Source organism: Eucyclogobius newberryi, unplaced genomic scaffold (genome assembly GCF_026437365.1).
Source record: "Eucyclogobius newberryi isolate DKJ021-1_F unplaced genomic scaffold, fEucNew1.0.hap1 SCAF_2, whole genome shotgun sequence".
Taxonomy (NCBI): domain Eukaryota; kingdom Metazoa; phylum Chordata; class Actinopteri; order Gobiiformes; family Gobiidae; genus Eucyclogobius; species Eucyclogobius newberryi.
The window spans coordinates 34,262,851-34,288,316 of record NW_027315834.1 but is presented as its reverse complement, the minus strand read 5'-3'; the positions used below and the strand labels follow the sequence as shown (position 1 = coordinate 34,288,316).

Sequence of the window (25,466 nt, the reverse complement as noted above, 5' to 3'; positions counted from 1 at the left end):
AGCCAAGTTTAATGTTATATTATAAATCTGTCATTTCATTTGTACATTCGTGCGTGTTGTTCACATTTGGCAAGATGGTCTTGTACCGAAAGATGTCTCTCTTTTTTTTTAGATGGTTCTAGTATTGAAGTCACTGTCCAGGCCTATGCAATGTGATATTAATCAGAAGAGAAGTACATTACCATTGAATAGATACAGTAATTAATCCATTTTCCCTGTTGGACATCATGTTTTGTGGATTCATGTATTGTATTGGACACATAGAAAGGTTGTATTCTCATCTGATTTGATTCAAACGAAGCGTGTCCATAATAGAGCTGTTATGTAATGAAAATAATGACATGATGTATTCATCTGCTGCGGGGCATTTTATATCATTATGCTCTCATTAGTGCTCAGTCTTGGGCATTGAGCCAACATCTTTTTTTTTGTGAAGTTGTCTAGAAAAAGCTGAATTTTTCCTGTAATTGCAACGATGCAAAAAAAAAATTGTGTCCAGATTACTACAACTGAATCTTTTTCTACAATTCCAACAATGTGTTAAATTTGTGTCATTTTAGCCCAGGCAGCCTTTGAACTCAAGCTCTTTATGAAAACAGTTTTACAGTAATGCAAATAAAATAATTGACATTTCAATGTATATTTGTATATGTTTTTTTTAACTGTAAATATTTTGTGTTTGCAGGTATTAAAGATCAGTCTGATTGGACATAGAAAACGTATTCTGGCCTCGTTGGGAGACCGATTACACGACGACACTCCACAAAAACCTCCAAGGGCCATCTCCCTAAGGGTAAGCACTCAACCTTTGAAATGATGAGTCAACATGGTACACGGTACACTCGGACGCACCCGATGTGGCGGTGCTTGTTTGCGAGGGATCTAATTACCTCACACTGGAGGTTCACCACAGACAAGATACTTCACACCTTGCAAATTGGTTCTGAATACTAATTGCAAAGAGTATGTTTTTCCAATATGATTTCCTTTCCCACAAAGGAGCAATATCTGTCCTAATGATCAATTAAAAGCTTTAGGGCCTTCAGAGAATCAAGATTAGCGGTGATTTTCCAAAGTCTAAAATTCTAAATGTTAATACAGCTATAACATATTTAAAATGATTTCATAGGACAGTAGTGATGGTCACTTACAATCCTACTTATATCTATTCAAATTAATTAATTCAATGTTTAAAAAATCTACTGAAATTAGATTCCCTTCTCAGCTCTGTGGGCGGAGGCTCGGGTCCTCTACCAGGGGCCTGGGATCTTGAGGGTTCTGTACAGTGTCTTTGCTGTTCCTAGCACTGCACTTTTCTGGACTGAGATAACTGAGGATTCCGATGACCACAAGCACCACTGTCCCCTTCACCCTCCTTGTGCTGGATTGCCTCAGGGGCCTCTTTGCACAGCCTACACCTTGTGTCTTGTCTGGTGTGGTAGATCTGGGCCTCTACTGCTCTGGTGTTCAGGGCCTGTTCCTGAGCAGCCATGATCAGGGCCTTTGTGCTGTACTTTAGTCTTACTCTATCCGTTGGTGGGATTTATAATACCTAAAGGAAAAATAAATTGACATTCAGATCAGCTTTACACTGTTTGCATGAACACAGAGAGGTCATCATGACTAACAATTACCAAACAGGAGTTGACTTGAAAACATTACATTACAACTAGTCCTAACATTCCAATCTTTGTGGTTACTGGGTTGGGCTAGTTCACACATTCTCTGCACAACATCTGCTGGTACAATGTTTTATTTTAAAATGCCCTGAATTGAAGTTGTGTTTTGAATCTAGTCCCCACTTAGCCTTGTTTCAGCCCTGGTTTGGAAAGTGTTTAGACTGCTTGCCTTTGCCTGATCTCGTCAGCTTTGGTAAGCTAAGCAGGACAGGGCCTGGTTAGTACTTGGGTGGGAGACCTCTGGAACACCAGGTGCCACAGTGGGGCGCTAGAGGGAATGTTGTTGTGTCCTTTGACAAGACGCTTCACCCACAATGCCTAGTGAAGCGCTTTGAGTGCCTTGAAGGTGGAAAAGCGCTATAAATACACTGTAAATATAAGAAGTATTGATTAAAAATGCTTGAACTAGTGATAAATACTGTGGCTTATGCCCCAAGTTTATGCTTTTATAATCATATAGCACTAATCAAAGTCAGCTCTGCTTATTGAACGCCAGCCTTTTTAACAAAACTTTAAAAAAAAGTTTGACATATGTGGCTGCGCTCGCTCAGATACAAAATGTAACGGTTCCGTGCAGTGCAAATGCCCCACTTACGCAGCAGTGACACCGCACATTATGATATGATGAGTGAAGGTTCTCTCGCGCTCTAAACTCCTTGTTTCCCCCGTCCCGTCTGGCAGGAGCCCGGAGGAAACCACACTCCCCCACAGCTCAGCCCGTCGGTGGGACAGGCAGCGTACACAGCAGGGGTCCCGGGCGGATCTCTTGACGTGCAGCACCTCATCATGCAGGCGGATGCTCGGCGCCGGCAGCGCAGCAATGACAACTACTTCGAGGACGTGCCGCGATCCAAGCTGGAGCGGCAGATGGCACAAGTCAGCATGGTGAGGAAGAGTGGAGCCGAGGATGAATGAAGGCTGGGCTGGTGTTATGAATGGTCTCACAGCATAACCACCAAATTAATATAGAAAAAGCACGCAATGAAACTATAGACTTTTTGGGGGGGGTTATACAAGGTTGTGTCCGAGTTTCTCAAAGAAAGTTATTATGAAAACAACTTCTGATTAGCAAAACTGCTGGCACAATTTCTTTTAATAGTGAGTGAAGTGAAATCTTTGCATGCTGCTCCAATAAAAGCTACTTAAGTGTTTTATCACTCTCATTTTTAACCATTATAACGAGACAAATTGAGACCGCGACACTCAGGGCCATCTTAGGTTTTGCATAATTTCTCGCAAACAAAAACCCTGTTCCTTTTCTGTTCTCATACTGGCAAACATATGCCTCGTTTCTTCAATGCAAAAAAGCTGAAAGCCTCTAAATTGTCCCCACCCATAGTTGTGAAAAATGTTTGCTCAACAACTCCTATAGTTCTGGCTAATCTCCGTATTGACATGGCCAATTTTAGCCCCGTTTCCAGCACACAATTAGATCTGTGACTTCCAATCAGAGCTGCCAGAATAACTCTCACTTCCTCAGACTTTGGCACATGCACACACGCAGGCACCAGCTGTGTTGTGATTCCTTATGATGAGGGTCTTTTTGTGTCTCGCTGTAAATCAGAGAAGTATTATCAGCCCTGGCAAACACCCACTTATCCTCTGCATCTCCAGAGTGCAGCGATCATAGTGGTACCCCTCTCTTTCTCGCACAATAACATGTTGCGTATGACTCAGCACCGGCAGATTGGGGCAACAATTAAAGAAATGCTTATTCGCGGTTGCACAACTCCCTCTCTGCACCTGTTTTGTGATGCGCTCTCGACGCTTCAGCGCAAATCCATTTAGTGTTTAAATGGGTTTTCACTCCCAGGGATAACCGGAAACCAATAAACGGCAAGCAAGTTTCTCTCTGAGCTTGGCGGTTCTCAAACACATTACTTCAGAAAGATTTCCATTTACCAGCGTTGCGTAAAGTTTAGACTAATCAACAATAATTCATGTTTGAATCATAAAACAGAATATTCACGGGTTTAAGGAAAATGAATCGTTCAAGATTTGAAGGAATTAGGTGGCCCTTTCCCCCGTTCAAAAGATATTATACATATTTTTGATTTGAATTGCGTTATTGCTATGACTATGGAGGACTGTTACCATGCCAAATCCATACAATTACCAAGGAACTCTTATGCCTGAAACCCATGAATATCGGGAATAGACGGGGCTAAAACCGTGTAAAATATTGAGTACTTTGACATAAACTGGACCTTAACCTGAAGCCTTAAACACTTTAATTTAACGGTGCACAATGTAACTGTTCTGAGAGTCTGCCACCATGAAGATGTTATTTCTTTGCCTGGAATATTCCCCAATATGGCATTAAACGTATATGTCTTGCATTTATTCAATTACACGTGTTTATTGCTGAAAAATATCTTGTACTGTGGAACAATCAAAGCAACAACATCTCCGTGGACACAAGCACGTTGGCTGACCCTTCACCCGAGGGTTACATAATGCACCTTTAATTGCCACAGTAAAGCGTCCCCAGTGTTATTTGTGCTAACGTTTAAAAACAACATATCCGGTGCATTAAAAGTGTGGCTCTGAAACATTTCCAGACCCAGCTCCCAGAGGTTAGAGGTTGTGGGAAGACGATGGACTAATAATGTTACAAGCTGGTCGAATTCAGCAAAGATTTACCCCACGTCCATCTTTCTAAAGGCTTATGGCTGAGCTGTTTATCCATGTTTGCATTTAAGATCTCATCTCCAGGCCCCATGCTGCTTTTCTGGCAAAGATTAGACACATACACAGGCTTTTGCTCAGCGTGCAAGCAAACCTCTCCCATATAAAATGTCATCTGGTTCCGTTTACGAAAGAATGAAGAGGCATACTATTCACTTAACTGTGATCCTCAAATATTCAAAACATGCAGATTTTTTTTGCTTAACCCCTTGATACGTAATGACTTTATCATCTCTCACGGTGCACAAAACATTTCATCTCCTCTCTGGTAAAATGAGTCCATCTGAAAAGCCGATGTAACCTTTCCTTGCCAATGAACCATGTCTTCAAATCCGTGTGCGATCGTTGCCATGTCCCGTCTTGTAATCTTGTGCGATCTGCTCTGTGCACTTACTGTATATGTCATTGGTTTCCACTGCAGGCGGGGGAATGGTGCGAGCCAATCACGTTGCGTCCCCCCAATGAGGCCACTTCGTCCACTCCGGTGCAGTACTGGCAACATCACCCGGAAAAGCTCATCTTCCAGTCCTGTGACTATGAAGCCTATGTAAGTATGAAGCGTGTGTATCTGAGCAATAATCTACTGCGAGTATTCTCAGATGTTTGAGTGAGTACTTTACCAGACGGACATGGCTGGATAGTTATTAAATGTGATTATGGGTGATGGTAAAACATTAATCTGCAAAAGTACTTGTTACATTGCCAGTTGATGTTATTGCATATTGACATATTGCGTGGATGTTAAAGGCGAGAGGTTTTTGCATTTTGTAATCTTAAAACGCTGCACAGGGCAAGCGTGCCAGCGTGAACATTTATGAGAAGTGAAAAAAATGACAAATGCAGCAGAAAGATCATCTTTCTATTCCCGTGTCATCAGAGAAAGTGAGATTTAATAAAGCAAAAAGCACAGGGAAAGCAATACTGTTCCAATTTCCATTACATTTCACCAAGACCTTAGATGGGTTTTTAAATTCATTATGCACTTTTACAGGCTGAACTCCAAAATATTATCTGGGGTTATTACAAATCCATTTCCCACATGACCCGGTAGACCTCCTAACTTCATTACTACGTTTAGTGCGTAATTCACAGCTGGCTATCTTCCCACGCAATTTTAGAGCCCATATCTGCGAGGGCAAAAGGTATTCTCAAGTTTGGACGTCATCGGTACAAAAGAGCTTCTATTCTGTGGACAAATGGGTAACTGCATCCTGATTGTACTGTTATACTGCCAAAAGCCCAAACTCGCCAGCTTTGAACATGACTAATGTCAAAGTTACTCGTCGTGCCCAGGTTGTTTTGTCCGGTTAATCAAATGCAACCACTGTCCCACAGCAGCTGAGCAATTCTATTGAATTACTACGACGTCATACAACACAGTCTGTAAATATTTGCTCCCTAATCTGCTAAAAGCCTTGTTAGGGGACACACTTAAGCGAATAGGGATTTGGTAATGCAACCGGAGGCATACCAAGGTGGATAATGTTAAGTGCGCTAATGCTGATGTAAACGCGTCCCACCAAGTCACAATGAGGGACTGGTTTATTAAATTAAAGGTGACTAAAGGTGATTAGATGAATCTTTGACCACAAAGTCGTGCCAAGACACTTTTAATGCACGCCAAGGACATAATCATGGTTGAGCCACTCTCTGCTGTGGGGATACTTTAATGACTTTTGTCGTAATGAGCCACGGTGGAAGTGTAAACAGGGAAGGCATAAATAAACTGACAATTGTGTGCTTCAAATATGGCTCATTCTGAATAACGGTGGCATCTTTTCAGTGACGCACTCTATATGGTCTATGTTGGCAGTAGCATTAGCAACCACATTTCACCCTGGAGAGACAAAGAGACCACGAGAATGGACTGTTGAGCAAGCTTTATTCGAGAGTTATTTGGCGCTCAGACCCCGGCGGAAGACGTTGCAATCATGGGCACTCCATGATCTATTTGTATTAGATGTCTCCCCCCGGAGCCTGGAGACTGGTGGTGGTAGATGTTAAGAGGAGGTAGAGGATGAGGGGAATGCAGAGGAGGAGCAGGGGAGGTGGTGGGTCGCAGTACGGTTTGAGCGGCCGAGCCATCTGCCTGAGGGCTTAAATGTGACCGCCTGGCGCTGATTGGGAGCAGGGGAGGAGTCACTTGAGAGCGTTGATTGGGGATGAGGAGCAGGTGCGAGGGCCATGGTACAGACGCCCCCTGACCTTTCACCCTACTTCTTTGGCCAGGAAAAACTGCATAACCTCTTTGGGATAAGCGCAGAAACCTGGGAGAGTCCATGGTGAAGGAGGGATCTGACTCTCACAGACGGACAGGCGGACGCCGCTTGAGTGCGATGATGGCGCTGGGGAGAGGGGTCCTTCCATGGAGGCCTTGACGTAGATGGATGGAGTTAGGTCTTCCAGGCTGAATTTACGCAGGCTTCATTTGTGTTAAGTCATTGAATTCTTACCAGTGTTTCATAGCTTAGCGTAGATAGCTTAATCAATCAATCAAACAATCAATCAAACTGTCTATATCTATCCATCTATCAATCTAGATGTATTTGTAGCATAATTCGGTTCAAATTAAAGGCCTGAAACTATATTGATTAAGTGCTAGATCTTTATACAATATACTAATGTAGTACATTGAAATTAATAATACCGCTAATAAGCATAAAGATACATTATTGCTATCTAAAATACCTATATATCTATTTGATTAGATTCCCAGTCGCAAGTTACCTTTGGCAGTCGCTGTGTTCAGAGAAACAATAAATGGGCAAAAATAACAACTTTGCTGCTTTGGAGATTGTGCAGTGTTGAATCCCACTCCTTGTCACTCACATTATGTTAGGTGTGAATAATAACAAAATGCTGTTATAACTTAAGAACAAATGCCATTATCTAACCAGTCATTTGATTCTTACTAAGATGGACTTATCTGAGGCCAGTTAGTGTGGCTCATGACTAGACAACGTGAGGAGTTACGTCACGTTTGGAGGAGGCTGAGGCAGACGGCACAGAGCCCTCAGTGTCCTCCTGAATAACTTTGACATTGAGCTGGAGTCTCGTCATGCTCATTTGACGCCTAAAACATTCTGTTCTTATTAAAGGGTGTCACTCCTTCAACGACGGTGCTGACTTACATTTGCATCAATTTGTCACTTTTTGGCTTGTTACTTTCTACTTCTTTGACAAGCGTTTGTGTCCTCATGTGTTCACAGTACCTGGGATCCATGTTGGTAAAAGAGCTGAGAGGAACGGAGTCAACACAAGATGCCTGCGCCAAGATGAGGGTAAACCTAACACACACATTACACTGTTTATGCCAGCAGCGTGTGAATGATAAAATACATTCATTTTATACAGTGCTATAAAGTCGCAGGGCTTTCTGATGCTGGGGGTTGTCCATGCTTGGGAAAAAAATCACAGCGGAAAAGGCATATTCAATATACACTGCCTGACCAGAAAACAAAAGTCACACGCTCTAATATTTTTGCTGGACCGCCTTTAACTTGGATTACAGTACGTATTTGGTGTGACGTTTAAATAAGCTTTTGCAATGTGAAAAGATGAATTTGCTTCCAGCGTTACATTCATTTTTTTCACCAGTTGCTCTTGTATTGATGATGTGAGAGAGTGACTGCACAAAGCCTTCTCCAGCTCGTCCCAAACACTCACTCGGGTTCAGATCTGTGGTACATTAGTTTCTGCTTCTCCGTAGATGTTTTCTCTGCTTGATGCTAATGATTTGACCCTTCTCAAACACACTGACATCTTCCATGACCACAGGATTTGTCTTTTCCACATTGTTTCAGAAAGGATCATCATTGCATCATTTGGGTTTAAATACCATGTTGCAGCTGAAACATCATCACTTGCAGCAGTTCTCCAGTAGGAGGAGAGGACCTGTTGTATTGGCTTAGTTGAATCAAGGTGGCGACTCTAATTTTTGGTCAGGATGTTGATTTAATTACTCTTTAGCTGAGCAATTTTGGAAAGAGTAGCTCATTGCATTTTTTTACAGATTGGGATGACATTTGAATGATGAATTAGACTCAATATAAACTACTATATTAATACCTCATATGTTAAAAGATGTCTGTAGATATCTGATATATGTGCAGTTCCACTATTCAAACTGTGATTCTGACTCTAGCAGTTCTGCTCTACACTTAGGACTTATGCACTCAAAAGTAAAAAGTAAAACCAGTACTTTGAGTTCTGAAGAATTTGTAATGATTAAACGTGTTGGCGCAGCTCGGTCCACACCCTTCACCTCAAATCACCCTGTCTTCCTCTTGTCTCTGCAGCGTCGTCTATCCGCTTGTATTCACACGGCGTTTTTTTAGATCAGATCTTTTACTGTAGCGCCCTGTCTTCCTTTTGAGCTGCTGCAGTGTGTTTTAATATTCATCAGCGAAGCCTGCCTGTTCTCCTTTCTTCTGTCTTTGTTTATGCTGTCACATCACAAGGCATCTGTCATCTCACCCTGTATAATTTAGAAAACCTTTGCAGCGCTCGGCTGTTGTGATTACATGCAGCGCATTAACTTTCGGGGTGTGTTGATGCCTCTCCCATACCTTTATACTTTTATCTTCCTCTCCGTGGCTGCGCAGTGCGAGTGAGAATCTCAACTTCACAGCCTCAAGCCGCAAATGTGCAGCGATGCCTTTGTCAGCTTTTCAGCAATACCCGTTTCTGACAGCTCTGAAGCACAACACAGAGAGGCCCACAACACTGAACACTCAAGACTAACCCATATGGAAAGAAGTCATTTGACAAGGGGTGAAAAAGGACAAATTTAGTTACAATCACGTCACAAAAGACAAAAAGTGAAAATAAGATAGTCTTTTGTGTTATATTTTAACAGGTTTTGACAGCGAGCAGCGTGACACTGATGCCACAGCAAATCACACTCATGATCACACTTCATATTAACTGAGAAATGGAAAGTGCTGGTTATTTATTGTTTATTTACTACATACATCATATGCACCATGGGTAAAAGGGGGGTTTGTGAGTCATATTTTGAGTGACGACAACTAAGAGATGGTTGTGGATATGCTATTTATTATAGATATGGCATTTTAATAGAATTTTGCCACTTTTTTGCTTTCTTCAAACTACTAATGCGCTGACAGTCATGAAATAAAAGAGATTAAAGGTTAAAACACATTAAAGGTGCACTATGTACCTTTTCTGGTAGAGGGTCTGTTTGCTTTAACTTTATGTAATGTACCACAGTATTGTCTCTTTTGTTTATTAAATTAGAAGCATTTTATTTGCCAAAAAATACTTGGTTTGGTGGAGTCGCCTGTGAGTCACCATTGAGTCTGCAAAGTTTGATGCCATTTTGTTGAATATCCTTGGCAAAACGACAACACCTTCACGGAGAATAGAATGTTTTGACCCGTGTCTTTATGCTTTTCTGATTTTGCCTGTGATTTTGCCCCGAGTGATTGAGAGACCTGTGAATGTTCAGAAGTCTCTGAAATGATTTTCCACAGCAGGAGCCCTGGCCTTCTCTTTGAGGTTTTTCGTGTACAGTATATCCAGAGATGCTCACTGTTGCACGTGTCACAATACTGCACATACACAGTCACAATACTGCACATACACAGTCACAATACTGCACATACACAGTCACAATACTGCACATACACAGTCACAATACTGCACATACACAGTCACAATACTGCACATACACAGTCACAATACTGCACATACACAGTCACAATACTGCACATACACAGTCACAATGCTGCACATACACAGTCACAATGCTGCACATACACAGTCACAATACTGCACATACACAGTCACAATACTGCACATACACAGTCACAATACTGCACATACACAGTCACAATACTGCACATACACAGTCACAATGCTGCACATACACAGTCACAATGCTGCACATACACAGTCACAATGCTGCACATACACAGTCACAATACTGCACATACACAGTCACAATGCTGCACATACACAGTCACAATACTGCACATACACAATCACAATACTGCACATACACAGTCACAATACTGCACATACACAGTCACAATACTGCACATACACAGTCACAATACTGCACATACACAGTCACAATACTGCACATACACAATCACAATACTGCACATACACAGTCACAATACTGCACATACACAGTCACAATACTGCACATACACAGTCACAATACTGCACATACACAGTCACAATACTGCACATACACAGTCACAATACTGCACATACACAGATACTGCACATACACAGTCACAATAAAAACGGTTACGGATGTAACTACGGTTCTATGAACTATTTTTATTTATTTTTTTAAATAAAATATGATTTCGAAATGTTCGGCGGGCCGTATTAAAACGTTTGGCGGGCCGGATGTTTGACACCCCTGCACTATGGCATTTCTTCAGTCAAGCTTACACATTCTGTGACTTTAATCTTAGTCACATAACACTATGTTGGGGTCACAATATTAACATTTCAAGCTCGATTACATCTAAGGAAGGCTTGATTTTTTGTTGTTGTTATTTTGTTCTCAATAATATAAAATGTGATCTTATATCATGCCAATGTAAAAAACACCGGTCCAAATTAGTCTTATCGAGTGTATGACCATTTATACCATAATCGAAGAGAGAAAAGGCAGAAAAGAAACATTTTACTTTCTAAAACTAATTCCACTTCTGTCCCTTGTGTTTCCATCTCGTTATATGCACTCCAAGAAGTCGACGGAACAGATGAAGAAAGTCCCCACGATCGTTCTCTCTGTGTCCTACAAGGGAGTGAAGTTCATCGACGCCACAAATAAGGTATGGCTCACGACCCATTTCCTCCGCTGCGCCTGCCAAATATAAAGCGGGAAAGGTCATGATTTTGGACGTGAACCGCGGCGACCTTTGTGTGAATCAAACCTCGTCAGCATCAGGGAGTTAATGTCTCCTCAGCCCCAGCTTGGCTCTTAAATACAATGTGCAAGAATCAATAGACTGTAAAAGACTACAACCCATTTAGAATGAAGATGAGCAGATATAAGAAAATCAATATTGTGCATTATATTCTTAGTCCAATAAATCACATAAAGCAACAGTCACATTTTACATTTTACATTTTGCCATCTCAGCTTTATACAAACATACATATTAAATCAGGCAAAATGTTGTTTAAGGACGTGACTTTCTCTAATGTTTGTTGTCCCTGGCGCTTTTAGTTTTGTTTTAAAATTCCAAACTTCAATGAATGCAATCTAAAGTGCTCTCCGCTGACATTACCTGAGGACGAATTCCAACTCCCTGACTCTGAGAAGCTCTCCGACCAATATTGCAAAAGTGATTACGGTTTGATGTGTGTGAAATGAGATGAATAATGAAACCAATTATATGTTTTTTCCCTGGAATAGATTTATTTTCATCTCTTCATCGCCGTTCATATTTCTAATAATCTTTTCTTTCCCCTGTCCTTTTATATCTTCCCCCAGAACATTATTGCAGAGCACGAAATCCGTAACATCTCGTGTGCTGCTCAGGATCCAGATGATTTGTCCACATTTGCCTACATCACCAAAGACCTCAAGTCCAGCCACCACTACTGCCATGTTTTCACTGCTTTTGATGTGGTCAGTATCTTTATTCTATACATGTCTAAAGGCGCACTGTGTCACTTTTCTGCTTGAAGGGTACGCCACCTCCTGGAGATGTTATAGCGTGGCCCGGAATGTTCCTGTTTTTTGTGTTTAGATCGATGTAATCCTTCATTCGTCCCGGCGTAGTCCGCGGTAGAAAAGGGTCGTCTGAACGCGGCTTTAAAAATCAAGACGTCATTTTCAATCTGAGGGGAATGTTTTGAGCAGCAGCATTTATTCTCTCCTGAGCTCCTACATGTCCTGCTCGAAAGGAAGAGTTATAACTGAAACTTGCTCTAAACGTTTCAGCTTTGCTCATTAAAGCCTATAAGTTTAGGCCTAGTCTTGATTTCTAAAACAGTGAATTCTTTTGAAACCTTCTCTACCATCTCATGTATTTATTAGCGTGTTCACCTCTCGACAGATTTGTCCTGCCCTGGTGCAACTGCAACTGCATGTCTGCCATATTGTGGAACATTCCAGGCAAAGCAATAACATGTCCATGGAGCTAAGCAGAAAAAGTCAAATAGAGTTCTTATTATAGGATCAGCAAAATAATGATTTATTCACATCAGAATACATTTTATCCTATTATTTCTTTCTATTATTTATTCTTATTATAGCCTACAATTCTGTTCAAATGCTTGTCATCATATTGTAAAAGTTAACAGTGTCACAACTAAAACTGAAATCACATTGAACACAGTTGTCTTGTTTCAGTTTTGTACAATCCTGGTCAGAATGTCACTTTAAATTCACACTGGCTCTTTCCTCTTAGAACCTGGCGTATGAGATTATCCTGACGCTGGGCCAGGCCTTCGAGGTGGCCTACCAGCTGGCTCTTCAGGCCAGGAAGACGGGCCACGGATCGTCCACACTGCCCGAGAGCTTCGACAGCAAGCCCAGCAAGCCCGTCCCCAAACCACGAGTCAACATCCGCAAATCTGTAAGCAACAGGCTGCGGACAATATCCCCTCAAGTTCAGCCCTTATCGGTTTAGATTTCATCCAGGCCAGTGCTTCTCAATCTGTGAAGAGTTGCTAGATGAAGATTTGCAGTTTGAGTGTTAAAGTACTGATTGCTCAATTTGAATCAGTGCTGAATTGACTGAGTTGAACCTTTTACTTACTGTAGATTTATTTAATCTAATTGCGATTTTCCTGACAAGATTTATATTTGATTTGTACATTTTAATAATAGGATTCTGTTCAAAGTTGACATTTTAGTTACGTTTATTTTTCATTTGTAGTTGAATCAAAACCACATTGGAAAACAGCTCACCAGAGACAAAAATAAGATGACAAACCATGTATTTCAGAAGACGTTTGTACATATCTAAACTACAGAGTCAGCCCTTTTTATGCAGACTAATTCAGAATATTCTGTTGTTTGTGGAGGAAATGATGGCGTTTAAAAAAATGCAGCCTCTGTGGTTCGCTAATTGCGTTTTGATTGCAATTAATCTTACAGCCCGAATTCAGTCCTCCATTAGTTCTGGTTGAGTTCTAGTTAAGTCTTAGTATAGTATAGTTTTGTGCTTTAGCAGATAAACGATTCTTGGAAACACAAAGTTTTATTGACTGCTATAAAAACATTTGAGAAGCACTAAGCCAGATTAAATAGCTTCTCACATTCTAAATCTTTTGCTGTGATAAATTTATCCGGCCTTCCTCTAACAGTTGGATGGATTTTGCTGTTATTTGCGTTCTGAATGAAACCCAAGCCTTAAAGCCCCGTTCCAATCCTAACCAGCTTCTCATTAAAACTCACATTCATCTTAACCCAAAATCTGTCCATAATTCATCGCTTCTGGCCTCCTCCCAGCTCATTAACAACACTGCTTTTGACTTTGTTCTTCTGCATCCTCTCCCCGGACAGCTCGCACTTGGTCGGCGTGTGCCTTTGGCCCGGCGGGCGCGGTGAGGCAGGGGGGAGGCGCAGGTGTCCGTTTGAAGTGCTAAATGTTCGTCAGTCCTGCCTTGCCCCTGCGACCGCCCGCTCGCACGCCGGGCCTGATTGATGAGGGCCGTTTGCATCTGGCTCCGGGGACGTGCGCCGGGCTCCTCGCTGTCACTCGCTGTACTGCGTACGGATGTAAATGGGGGAAGTTGCGTTGCGCACACAAACAGGGATTGTACAGTGAGTGTATTGACATTTGAGTCCATCAGAGCCTCGGTTTACAGAGGTGGGTCTTTTTGGGTAATATACAGCAGCGCTTGCGATATTATACACTTTGGGTTAGAATTTCAGCACATCGAGAGTCTTTGGCAACGTTTTTTGAGGTGTTGTTGTTGGTCTCTGCAGAGAATCAATAACCGATTTAGTGAACTGTCATCTGGGCTATTATACCAGGAATACAAAATGCACTAAGAGCAATCATTAAGCCAACAATGCGTGTCATTCACTACAGATGTTTTTGTAGTTTTGATTTTTAAACACTTCAGGCAACGTAGTTTTAGCTGAAAACAAAAAAAAAATAATCTCACTGGCTTTTCAAAATTCTAATTATTGATCAACATGAATCCACTTGGAGCATAATCCATAGTAGCACCCGGAGTTAAAACGTGGTGCTAATAACTCTGAAACAGCTCTTTGCGTTGTTCAATACACCACATGTGGCGACTTGTGAGTGTACAAATGTATCGCCTCTCGTCATTGCTTTTTCGAGCCCGCGTCGCTCTGTCTCCATGTGTGTAAAGCCGTCAGCCTCCCATTAACCCCGGACCGGACCTCAAATTAGTCACACTGGCGGCCGTCCCCGTTGCGCAGCGTCCCCGCGGCAGCAACACAACGCCGCAGTGTACTGTTACTGTACTCCAGATTTATGCCCATTACATACTGCCGCCGTCACCAAATACGCCGAAGACAATTGGCCGCTCTTGAGGAATGGTGTCACCGTCTAAATTTAGGAAGGAGTGAGAGGGAAAGATCTATAAAAGCAAGTGCGGTTCCAGCGTGTGGTTGTCGCGCCTGTGGAGATGATGGACGAGGACGCGTGCGCCTGCAATATGCTGAGTCCGCCACTGTTACATTAACCATTAATTGTCTTTGTCTTTTCCTTCCTTTGTGTGGTTAATGGCGTGTGGTGTGCAGTGCTGCAGGATTTGCTTAATATTCCTGCCACCTGCCAGCCATAAACTCCATCTTGCAGCAGAGCATTAAAGCCCCATTGTGCTTCCTTTGTTCCTCTGCATCACCTCAATACACTGGACTAACTCGCCACAACTACTGTATTGTGCACAGGTTTTAGTCTGATGGGCAAAATAATTGACTTTATGCTTTGAGACACGTTCTTCAAGAAGACGTGCTTTTTTTTAGTGTGTATGTGTTTTTACACATGGTTTTACATTTGTTAATTGTAACCGGCAATATTGATCTAAAACAGCTTAGTAATAGAAATGGGACTTCCTGTCAAACTGATAAGCCCCGCCTCTTCCTAGTGGCGTTTCACCGTAACAAGCAGCACATTGTTTTTCTATTGGAAATGGGATAACATGACAATTATGAACCCTACATGTATCACGTGGAGACATCAAATAATCTCAATTGAGTACAGAGATGTGGGCGGGGATAGGGGGTAGGTGTTTGAACAAAAAAAAATTGAGCAGTCAAGCGTCGACTGCAGAACATTATAATATTATTCAAATATGCAGATAATGATGAGACAGTGTGGTTATGACATGGTTAATAATTCATAAAATGTTTAATTAATTTGACATTATATCCCCCTTTAATGAAAATGTCAAGTGTCGTACAAAATGATATTATGTGCAGACCTATATCACTCCATCAGTGCAGTATGTGAAAAAACTGACAAACATTTCACTCGATAAACACATTTTCAGTGAATATTAACAGGTTTCATGGATCCATGGACTTTTTACATTCAAACTAGACGCTGAAACTCGATGAGTATTATATTGTGCACAACACATCCGTTATTAGTTCATTGCCTTTTTTAAAAACAATCACTGAACTTTATAGTTAGTCCTGTAATCCGAGTGACATAAACAAATGGAAAAACACGTCACTAATCTTGTGTGAATGCCGTGCCGTGAAAATAGCCTGCTTCACATGTAAGTAGCAACCGTATCTTGTTGTTTTGTAGTGATGGAGCTTGTTATTACACATTGATTTGCACATCTTCTGGTTTGATATGCCCCGGATCGTTTCTCATCTCGCTGATCTTGTGCATTTTGAAACATTAAAGTCCAATTGGAGGCGGTCGGTGCCTGTAGAGCTCGTTTTGCTGAGTGATGCTGCTGTGCTCGATTTATCTTGCGGGGGGTGTTGTTGCCATGCAGGAGTCGCGCTATAAATGCTCTCTAACATGGACTATTCTTGTTAACAAATGCTGTGTCTTTCACCGTTAGTTGCCAGAGAGATGACTTTGTAGCGGTTGCCATGTAATTTTTTTTTTTTTCTTTCACGCTGTTGTTGCCGTGTGCAGATTGGTGTGTCCTTGCGGTAATTGTGGCATAAGTGTGCTACTTGGGGATTCAAAATAGATAGCAATTAGTTTAGGGTTGTGTATATGAACTGTATCTTATCTTATCTTATACAAATTATACAATGTAAATTACATTGTTTTTTACAAAGCAAAAAACAAAAAGTTGCATTTACTCAATTGCAGGTGTTCTATTGCTTAAAAAGTACCTGGACAAGTAGGCATTCTTATCGGGTCACCTCTCCACAGATCTGACCTGGTGGTGTCACTTGTCTCCATGGCGATAGACAGGTTTAATGCCATACTGTGGAGCATTCCAGGTAAAACACTAACAGCTCCATGATGACGAGCAAGTGGCTAAGTTACATTTGGGTTTAGATTTTGATTCTGATTTAGTTTTGACAAGAACATGCAAAGTCATTTCCCAAATTGAATCTTAATTGGTTTGAATTTACTAAGGAATAAGTCCAGATTAATACCATATTATAATAAATCAAATATTTAATTTCTTTCTTTATTTGAACCGCTTATTACTCAGTTTATATGTAGAGCTGGAGGGCTCAAAAGGAGGAGGAGGAGGTTGGAAACTTGTCTTTTCCTCCTCATTGTTTGTAAGTTGTGTTGTTAAAATACTCAACATATTGTGCATCCCCAGCATGCACTGCTGTTGCTGTGTTGCTGTTGTTTGCGGTGGTGGTGCTACAAGGCTGCAGGCTCATCTCTGACCTGTGTATGACCTTTGCCCCCACAGGTCATCGTGCCCCCCTCCAGCCGCTGGTCACTGGGCCACATTTACACCCCTCATCGGCCTCCTCTCCACCCTCCTCTTCCTCCCCCTCGACTCCTCCATCTTCCTCACAAAGCTCACTCGCAGGTCCTCCTCGCCGCTTCTCCTTTCTCCGCTTTTTTTGTTCAACAGATTTTGCACGCCGTCTCCTACGTCCAGTGTGGAAACGAGGTCAGACGTCACTGCAAAGCTTAACTAGACTCTTGTACTTTCTTATTATTGTTCTATAGACTTTATTGTTGGCTGTAATGCTAAAGTGAAGGTGTCTGTGTTGTTGCAATACTAAAATATAAGACTCGGTGTTGATACTACGGAACAGACTTGATTTTTTTGGCTAAACTTTTTGTGTTGTTTTCGACACAAATTATGCATTTTAGTACTCTTTTTTTTAAGTCTTGCTATTCTAAATGTAATCAGCAGCATTCGTATTAATGTGTTGTCTAATGATGCTCATATGTGATTGTGATTTGCCTGTTGAATTACCATTTTGGGGATGAAAACAGTGTTATTGAATTGACAAAAATATCACTGCATAGTCATATACTCTTATAAATCAACACAATTCTTGAACTATAATACAAATACTAGTTCTAATTCTCATTACTGTATGTGTTTTCTGTGCCTTGTCTCGGGCCCTGGATGTTTTTGGTTTATGGAGCGATCCAGGAGAGTGAGGCGAGGGAATCTGATTCAATCCATATTTTGTTTTTACAGGGTCCTCGTGAAAAAGTATAAATAGATGATAAATAAAAGACATACATTCTGAACATGCTGGTACAGTATGTTATTGAATATCACAAGTTCAACCCATTAAACGTGTGGCCAATTTGTTTTCAGACTTGACTTGTGTAATCCTATTAAGCTTTTAAAACCTATTACATGCTTACCAAGTATCTCTTTGCTGTGATATACAGTACGTAGCTTATATTATAGACTGGCTCGTTTTTAAAAGTTACTGTTTATTGCCATTTTATATCCCCGCTTGATACCGCCTGACTAAAAATGTGTTCATTCTAATCCTATAAAGGCCTCACAAGATTAAAAGGTCTCGCTGTGGTCGTTGAGTTTGGATGAGAGAGGAAACGGCTCAAAAAGTGGAATACCATTACCATTAGTGACAGTTTGCAGTGTGTTAAGCAGAGATAAGAGCGCCGTGCCTGAGGTGGGCCATAGCTGAATTATGACTAAATACATTGAATACATTGAGGAGATTTAATGTATAAACCATTACTCAGTGTTGTAGGCATTCAGAGGAATAAATGATAGGCTAGTTTAAGCACCCGGCTGTATCTTCACAGTACAATAAACATCTATGTCAGACCTTTGCCGCATACATAATACAGTGCCGTGCATACACTGAACTCGATGTATAATTCAGTTCCATGTATATATGTTATGTTTCTGGAAAAGCACATACCTCACTCTGCTATCCGCTCTTCTTCTGTGTGTTGTCTCCTCTTTCTACTTTACGTGCTTCTATTATAGACGTAAAAACATCTCCTCAAGTTTTAAACTAATTTGGTGCATCTTCCTCTTATATTGTATTGGTTGAAATATATTCTGTGTTTCTTAAATGTAAACGGTCCTACCCATGTGTTTTTCTATGGTTCTTATTGTTCTCACTGTGTGTTTGTCAGATGGAGCAGCCGTCCATGGACCAGAAGGGCCACGCCAATGTGCCGTGGATAGTGGAGCCGGGTCAGGAGGCCAAGAGAGGAGTCAACACCAAGTACGAGACCACTATTTTCTAACATAGACCGCCTTGTCCACTCCTGTGTGTGTGTGCCTTTCAGAGGTGGCCCTGTACTGGGGCCCGCCCTGGAGTGTGGCCTGCGCGACGCCTGCCGCGTCACCACCGGCCTAACTAGAAAACAAAAGGCCCCGCCCCGATAGACCAGTCTGTCCACTGCATGATGACGTTTGGCGCTACGCAGTGTCTCTCCCGTCTTTCTCTCGTTTAGCTGCCCGTCTAGCTGCCCGTCCCTCTCCTGTCTGCAGGCTGGCGCATGACCCTGACCCTGGCAGTGCCTCACCTCTAGGAAATGGTCAGAAATATTTTTGCTGCTCAGCCAGTGGTCATCAGACGGGTGTTCTGCTGCCAGCTCTTTTTTGCTTGATTTTTCTCCCCCCCTCCCGTTTTTGGATGCAACGTTTTTGGCTTGAATTCCTCCATGCCTCACTTTTCTCTCCTCACCAGCCTCTGTCCAACTGTCCTGAACGTGGGTCAGTCCTAAAACTGTGCTCGGACCAAAGCTTTAGACAGTGTTTAGGGGCCCGGTGGAGCTGACTGAGGAGTTGTCTGAAAACATTTCAGACTTTTTTAGATTTTTAACGCAGAGGAGCGCAGGTTGTGGGAGAGGTGATGTAGCATGGTTCAACCTTGACTCTGGGTGACTAAACAGTTTCATCCAGAAAGCATTCAGAATGTATTTTAAGTTTTTAATTCTTTGAATAAAAACACCTTTTTGAATCAATAGATATTTTGTGTAAAAATAGTTAAAACGCAGATTCAGTAGATTATTACATCTGATTTGATCTGATAGAGCACAGGTTCTTAAAGTGTGCAGTCCCCAGTGATCTGATTTAGGAGGTTTACACTCTGCTATGTGAAAGGTTTGGCATGTGGCTTGTGAGACGCATGTTGCCTATGTTGGGTCCAGTGGAGAGTCATGTCAGGGCTCTGTCGATAAGTGATGTCATCTCATTTGCAGGGCAATGCCGGATGCTCATGTCTATTACTGTGGAATGCAAAGAATGTAGCCAGCCGTAAACACGGACATGGGCACACACACAATGCAAAAGACTCCAATGGACTCTTTTTGTCACTTTCAAAGACTACAAACATGGTGGCAGCTCCACAGTGTTTAAGGTTGACTACAACGTTTGACTTTACGCACAGTAACACACTATCAGGACAGCGTCTGGACAACGGTCCTCTCTGAATGTAACACAGCGGAAGTGTATGACAGCGCTCTGAGGTTTGACCTTTGAACTCTGAGGAAGATGGTAGCAGACAATGGGCTCACTACAAGTACCACTGGGCATGCGTGGGCGTGGTCTGAGAAACGCCTTTTAATTTCCTTAATGGTCAGAAGATACTAAAGATATATGCACAAAAGTGTCAGTGTAACTTGATTAGAGCTAGAAAATGCTGAGATGCAACAACTGTGTCCTAGTGTGTTTACAGCCGACGGGGACAAAGCGGCATCAGGCATCGAAAAAAGTATTCTATTGGTATTGCCCGACATTTTAATGTTTAATATGAGAGTATTATATTACTGATGATTATGATTATTCTTGTGCAATTATTGTCTCCTGTTGTCTTAATGTTACATTATTTTTCTATGACATGCTGAAAAGAAACTTTGGGCTTGAGATCGGTCGCCATCTTTTAAACAGATCTGTGAGATGCTCCTGGTTGAATGCAGAGAGTGAATGTTGGCTCTAACTTTTGTCAGGTTGATTCTCCATTGTTTCTCATGGGGCTCTTCTCTTAACTAGCAGATTACTATTTTAAACACAGTATTACTGTATCATTTGGATGAGATCTTATCCAGTTATATATGTATATAGATATTTTGCCAACTCATTGTTCATATGTGTATGTAAAGAAAAAAATATTTGCAGTTCACTGGAAACAAGGTACAAAATAAAGGATGTGAAAATACTAATGTTAGACTGTAGAGATTGTATTTTGGGTGAACATTGATTTGCTGACGTCACTGCTGACCAACTCATGTACATAGGCTTGGGCTTCCAGCACACTGATTTTTGTAATTTGGACCATTATTTATATCCTTGTAAAGCACATGGAATAAAATATGACTTGTACAACCATTATTCTGTTTAAAATGTGGTTTTCTTTCCTGTAACACACATTCAAAGGTTTAAATCATGTGTTTTGCTTGCTCTAATCACGTTGAATATACACTGAAGAAACATACAATACATTTTTTGAGGTCGCTCAGTGAGAAACAAAGCCACTTTATATAAAACACTTCACAGCGTTTCACTTTGGTGTTTTACGATTCGAGTTCCAAATGAAAGGTGCAAAACAAACAGACGGAGCAGCTCTGTTATTTGGAGAATTAAAATTTTAGATTCTGCTCTTGTGAACGTTTAATCAACCATTAAGAAACATGAGCAATCTCAGAAGAAGCATTTATGCAACACCGACTCAAACCAGATGCAGCGATACATGGCTGTTATAAACAATTAGGAGGCGGCTGGCCTGGGTTTGTGATGGGGTCTTTTTTTTTAAATTTTTTATATATTGTTTGTTCACAGTTAGAGGTCACAGAAAAACAGCACTCAACAGCTCCATCTACAAACCAAGGCTCAAATCTATGCTGTATATGAATGTCAGTGTTTAACCTGTCGTTAGAGGACTAAGCCCATCATTTTAATAGAATGTCTTGCCATTATAAAGTCAAATTGTTAGAATGTAGTGCTCACTGGTGGTGTAGTGGTTATGGTGTTGCACTTTAACGGTTGTTGCCACTTCAACCATGTCAGATACAACATACGGGGCTGAAAATGTATGTAAATAATTTAAAAGGCTGAAAGTGTGTCTATAAACGAGGGAGCAAACATATGGACGCAACTGATTTACACACGGCTTACGAACGCACGTATTGGCCAACTGAGAGACGGGATGGTTTGAGGGTAAACAGCACACAACACTTTAAAGGTGAACTGTGTAACATGTCCGCCACCTGCTTGTTCCCATGGAGATATCGATGTTCCACCTGGCCAAGTTACAGGCCAGATTCTGCTTGTCAGATCATGTATATATATATATATATATATATATATATATATATATATATATATATTAGTTATGATCAAAACATCACTTTAGAATGGGGAACATATACTTAATTAATGGTTAGTTGGACACTGTTAACACCTACTTGGCTGTGTTTGCTACATAAAAATAAGGTATAGTTATTTACCGTTAATAGGTAAAAACCACAGTTCTTATGCTACTTGCTCTTAACAACACCCATATTACCAAATGCAAATTAAGATCATAGTTATCTCTTCATCATATTAAGTAGAAGTTATAAGGAGTTTATTAATAGAAAAGTGTTAATACATGTCTAATTAGCAGCAGAATAAGACATTAATAAGGGCAGATTAAGTACTAATAAGATACTAATTTACCACTTACTAGTATGTTAATTAGCATCTAGTTAGACATTAATATGTGTACCCTAAAATAAAGTGTTACCATATTTTAGCAATTAAAAACAACTGTAATTGAATAAACGAAAGGTAGATCAGTTTAATGTTATACTCTGGGACATTCCAGGCATTAACGTCTCCTTGGAGGAATGCAAATGAAGGACAACTACAAAAGGTCAAAAGGTGAAAAATTCCAAAGTGTGGTGGGCGGAACTGAAGTGTATACGGGCAAAAAGGTGTGACGTTTTGTGATGCATCTCTTTAAGAAACAAATTCTCTATAGCTAGATGAAACATTTGACATGAGACCTGACATGTTTTTTTAATGGTTTGAGATATGGGACGACAGCAGGGCATGGTCTGATTCACCGAGAAAGTCCCATTCAGTAGATCCAGATGGGGAATGCACAAATACTGTCACTGTAAAACTGCTCACGCTACACTGCTCACCTGGGACAGTGTTTTAGCGCCGGAGAGACGAGAACCAACGGATTTAATCACATCTGCATTCTGAGTCATGCTCCTCGGACACTGGACCACGCAACACAAACACCGCTGGGACAGGGAATGCTGCAAGGTAAGTGACTGTAATGTTATGAATGCACTGAAATAATAAGGCTAAACTACTGACACACAAGCCTATTACATTATATTATTCATATACATGTGGCGTTTACATTTTTATAACCTCAAAATAATTAAAAATGTAAAGAATTACAGGAGGCGTATTGGTCGATCGTGTTTTATTGGGATATCTTCTTATATTTGATCAAATTTTGCACTGAGAAGACATTTGTGGGAGCTCTGTGGGTTTAAAATGTCATGTCAATACAGTAGGTTAAATAGACCATCGTTCCTTCTTTTAATCATTCATTTAGTTCCAATAAAAAGTTTGAGAACTAAGTTGAGGTTGTGTCTAAATATGGTTGAGGGAACATACAGTGTAGAGGCAATTTGTGCGAGTCTTCATAGTGAAAATACTGCAGGACAACTGTAAGTGTCAATCATCCAAGCTGCTGCTGCTGGTCCATGCTGCGATACCATGTCGACAATGAAAGAATAAAAGAATTATTGAAAGGCAGGGCATGAAAATTGTGACACACTTGTCCAGGACCAACTCAAGTGTGAACGCACCATAAATTTGGCAGATTCAGTCTATTGTTCCCCACAGATGGAGCGAGGCCTTTTCGGAACAAAGTTTGTTTGGTGCGATGGTAAAAATGAGGTATTATGTAAATGTAGATTTTCAAAGGAAAGCCATGTGAGTAAAGACAAATCCCTCCTTTGTTATGTTGTTGTTTATCTGTGTTTAGCAACTTTAGCTCTTGCACTGTTTAGAATTGAACATGGCGTGTCCCACACAATTAGCGGCGCTCGACTGAGGATGCATGAAGGCGAGACAGATCTGGAGCAGAGTGACGGGAGCAGACTCTGCCACTGTCGCGTTTAGGAATTTATACCTAGAATGCCTGTTTGGTCTCCGTGCTCCTTTTGGCACGGAGCAACAGCACAAAGTGGCAGCAACAGCCCGTAATGAGCTGATACATATTATATTCATCACATCAATTATTTGTGACAACAGACGGCTTAATGGAACTTAAGGGTCTTTGTAGATTAAACTGCCAAAACTGCAAATATAATGAGGAAATACAAAGACTTAAAAGTGGTAATAGGTTAAAGGTGCATTGTGTAATGTGCGTATTTAATTTTACCCTCGTTATATTTAGTTTAGTCATCAATATTAGGGTTAGCTGTTTCCTAAATGTTTCATTCATTTAGACTTCAAGCGGCTCCCCCTCTTTTCTTTTAGCAAATTAACTCTTCAGTCATTATTTTGATTGTAATATTATGTTCACTTGAAAACTGGCAACAGTGTGTTTTGCCCTCGTCATCTTTCATCCATTAGCCATATAATTCAATATCAATTCACACATTTTTGTTGAGAAAATTGTGGATTTGTAGTGGAAAAATCAGACAATAGCGAAGCAGATTCATCTATTTTCACAGGAATTAAGCAACTATCCCAGAGCCCAGTCCTTAGACCCTCCTTCTCTTTTTTTTAAATATTTTTTTTTATTGAAAGAATAAACACAGACCAATCAAAACTTGTGTGTAAATAAAGATATAGTCCAGTAACATTGTCAAAAAAGAGAAAGAAGAAGAGAAAGAATAAAAAGGAGAGAAAAAAAGACGGCAGACGGACAGACGGCAGACGGACAGACGGCCAGACGACAGACGGCAGACGGACAGACGGCCAGACGACAGACGGCAGACGGACAGACGACAGACGGACAGACGACAGACGGACAGACGGACAGACGACAGACGGACAGACGGACAGACGACAGACGGCAGACGGACAGACGGCAGACGGACAGACGGCAGACGGACAGACGACAGAAGGACAGACGACAGAAGGACAGACGACAGACGGACAGACGACAGACGGCAGATGGACAGACGGCAGACGGACAGACGGCAGAAAGAGACACTCATCAGTGTCTTAAACTCTCTTGAAATAATATTTCATATGACATGTTTTTTATGATCTAAAACAGTGACGGTGATTGAAATAAAAAAGACTGCTCACTAATGTCTGACGTGATGTTGTTGGCCTCATAACTCAAGTGAAAGGCCTGTTTTGGATGTCGGTTATTTCCGTCCCTGCTCATCTGTCTCTGAAGTGCAGCGCTTCTTCCTCTGTCACATCCGCAGACTGTTGACGGTTTCTGGTCGGCAGGTACAGCCTTGTGTTAAGCCTGAGGTGTCTCGCAGAAAGCTCGGGACAGACACAGAAGTTTTGGGCTCTTATCTCGGCTGTGGCAGTCGTTCCGTGGATTCGGCAGGTCAGATAATCTCCCTCAGCACATTTGCAAAGATACAAACTCCGGCAGTGCTCTCAGGCAAAAGTTCGATTTTAGTGCAACTGTCGTAACAGATTTACTCTGACATTTTTCCTCCAAGATACAATTTTGTTCAGTATTCAGTAGATAATACATCTATAAATTAAGTCGGAGGAAGATAGAGTGTTCAAACTGAGAAACTGTGGCCC

At 41.2% G+C, this 25,466-nt stretch overlaps 1 protein-coding gene across 4 annotated transcripts in view; it reads left to right on the top strand.

Annotated features, from left to right (window-relative positions):
- The window catches only part of anks1b (ankyrin repeat and sterile alpha motif domain containing 1B), a 166,092-nt gene extending 145,024 nt beyond the window's left edge, over positions 1 to 21,068 (top strand). For 2 of the 4 annotated variants that reach the window (XM_072455119.1, XM_072455123.1), the window contains 9 exons: positions 686 to 793; positions 2,361 to 2,564; positions 4,789 to 4,914; positions 7,577 to 7,648; positions 11,099 to 11,185; positions 11,851 to 11,988; positions 12,773 to 12,940; positions 18,866 to 18,957; positions 19,940 to 21,068. In XM_072455119.1, coding sequence (XP_072311220.1) covers positions 686 to 793; positions 2,361 to 2,564; positions 4,789 to 4,914; positions 7,577 to 7,648; positions 11,099 to 11,185; positions 11,851 to 11,988; positions 12,773 to 12,940; positions 18,866 to 18,957; positions 19,940 to 19,988 — 1,044 coding nt within the window. In that variant the 3' untranslated portion in view covers positions 19,989 to 21,068. Of the gene's footprint in view, positions 1 to 685; positions 794 to 2,360; positions 2,565 to 4,788; positions 4,915 to 7,576; positions 7,649 to 11,098; positions 11,186 to 11,850; positions 11,989 to 12,772; positions 12,941 to 18,865 lie in introns of all 4 variants that reach the window. The other 2 variants (XM_072455120.1, XM_072455122.1) reach the window with 2 other exon arrangements.
- Positions 21,069 to 25,466: the final 4,398 nt, after the last annotated feature.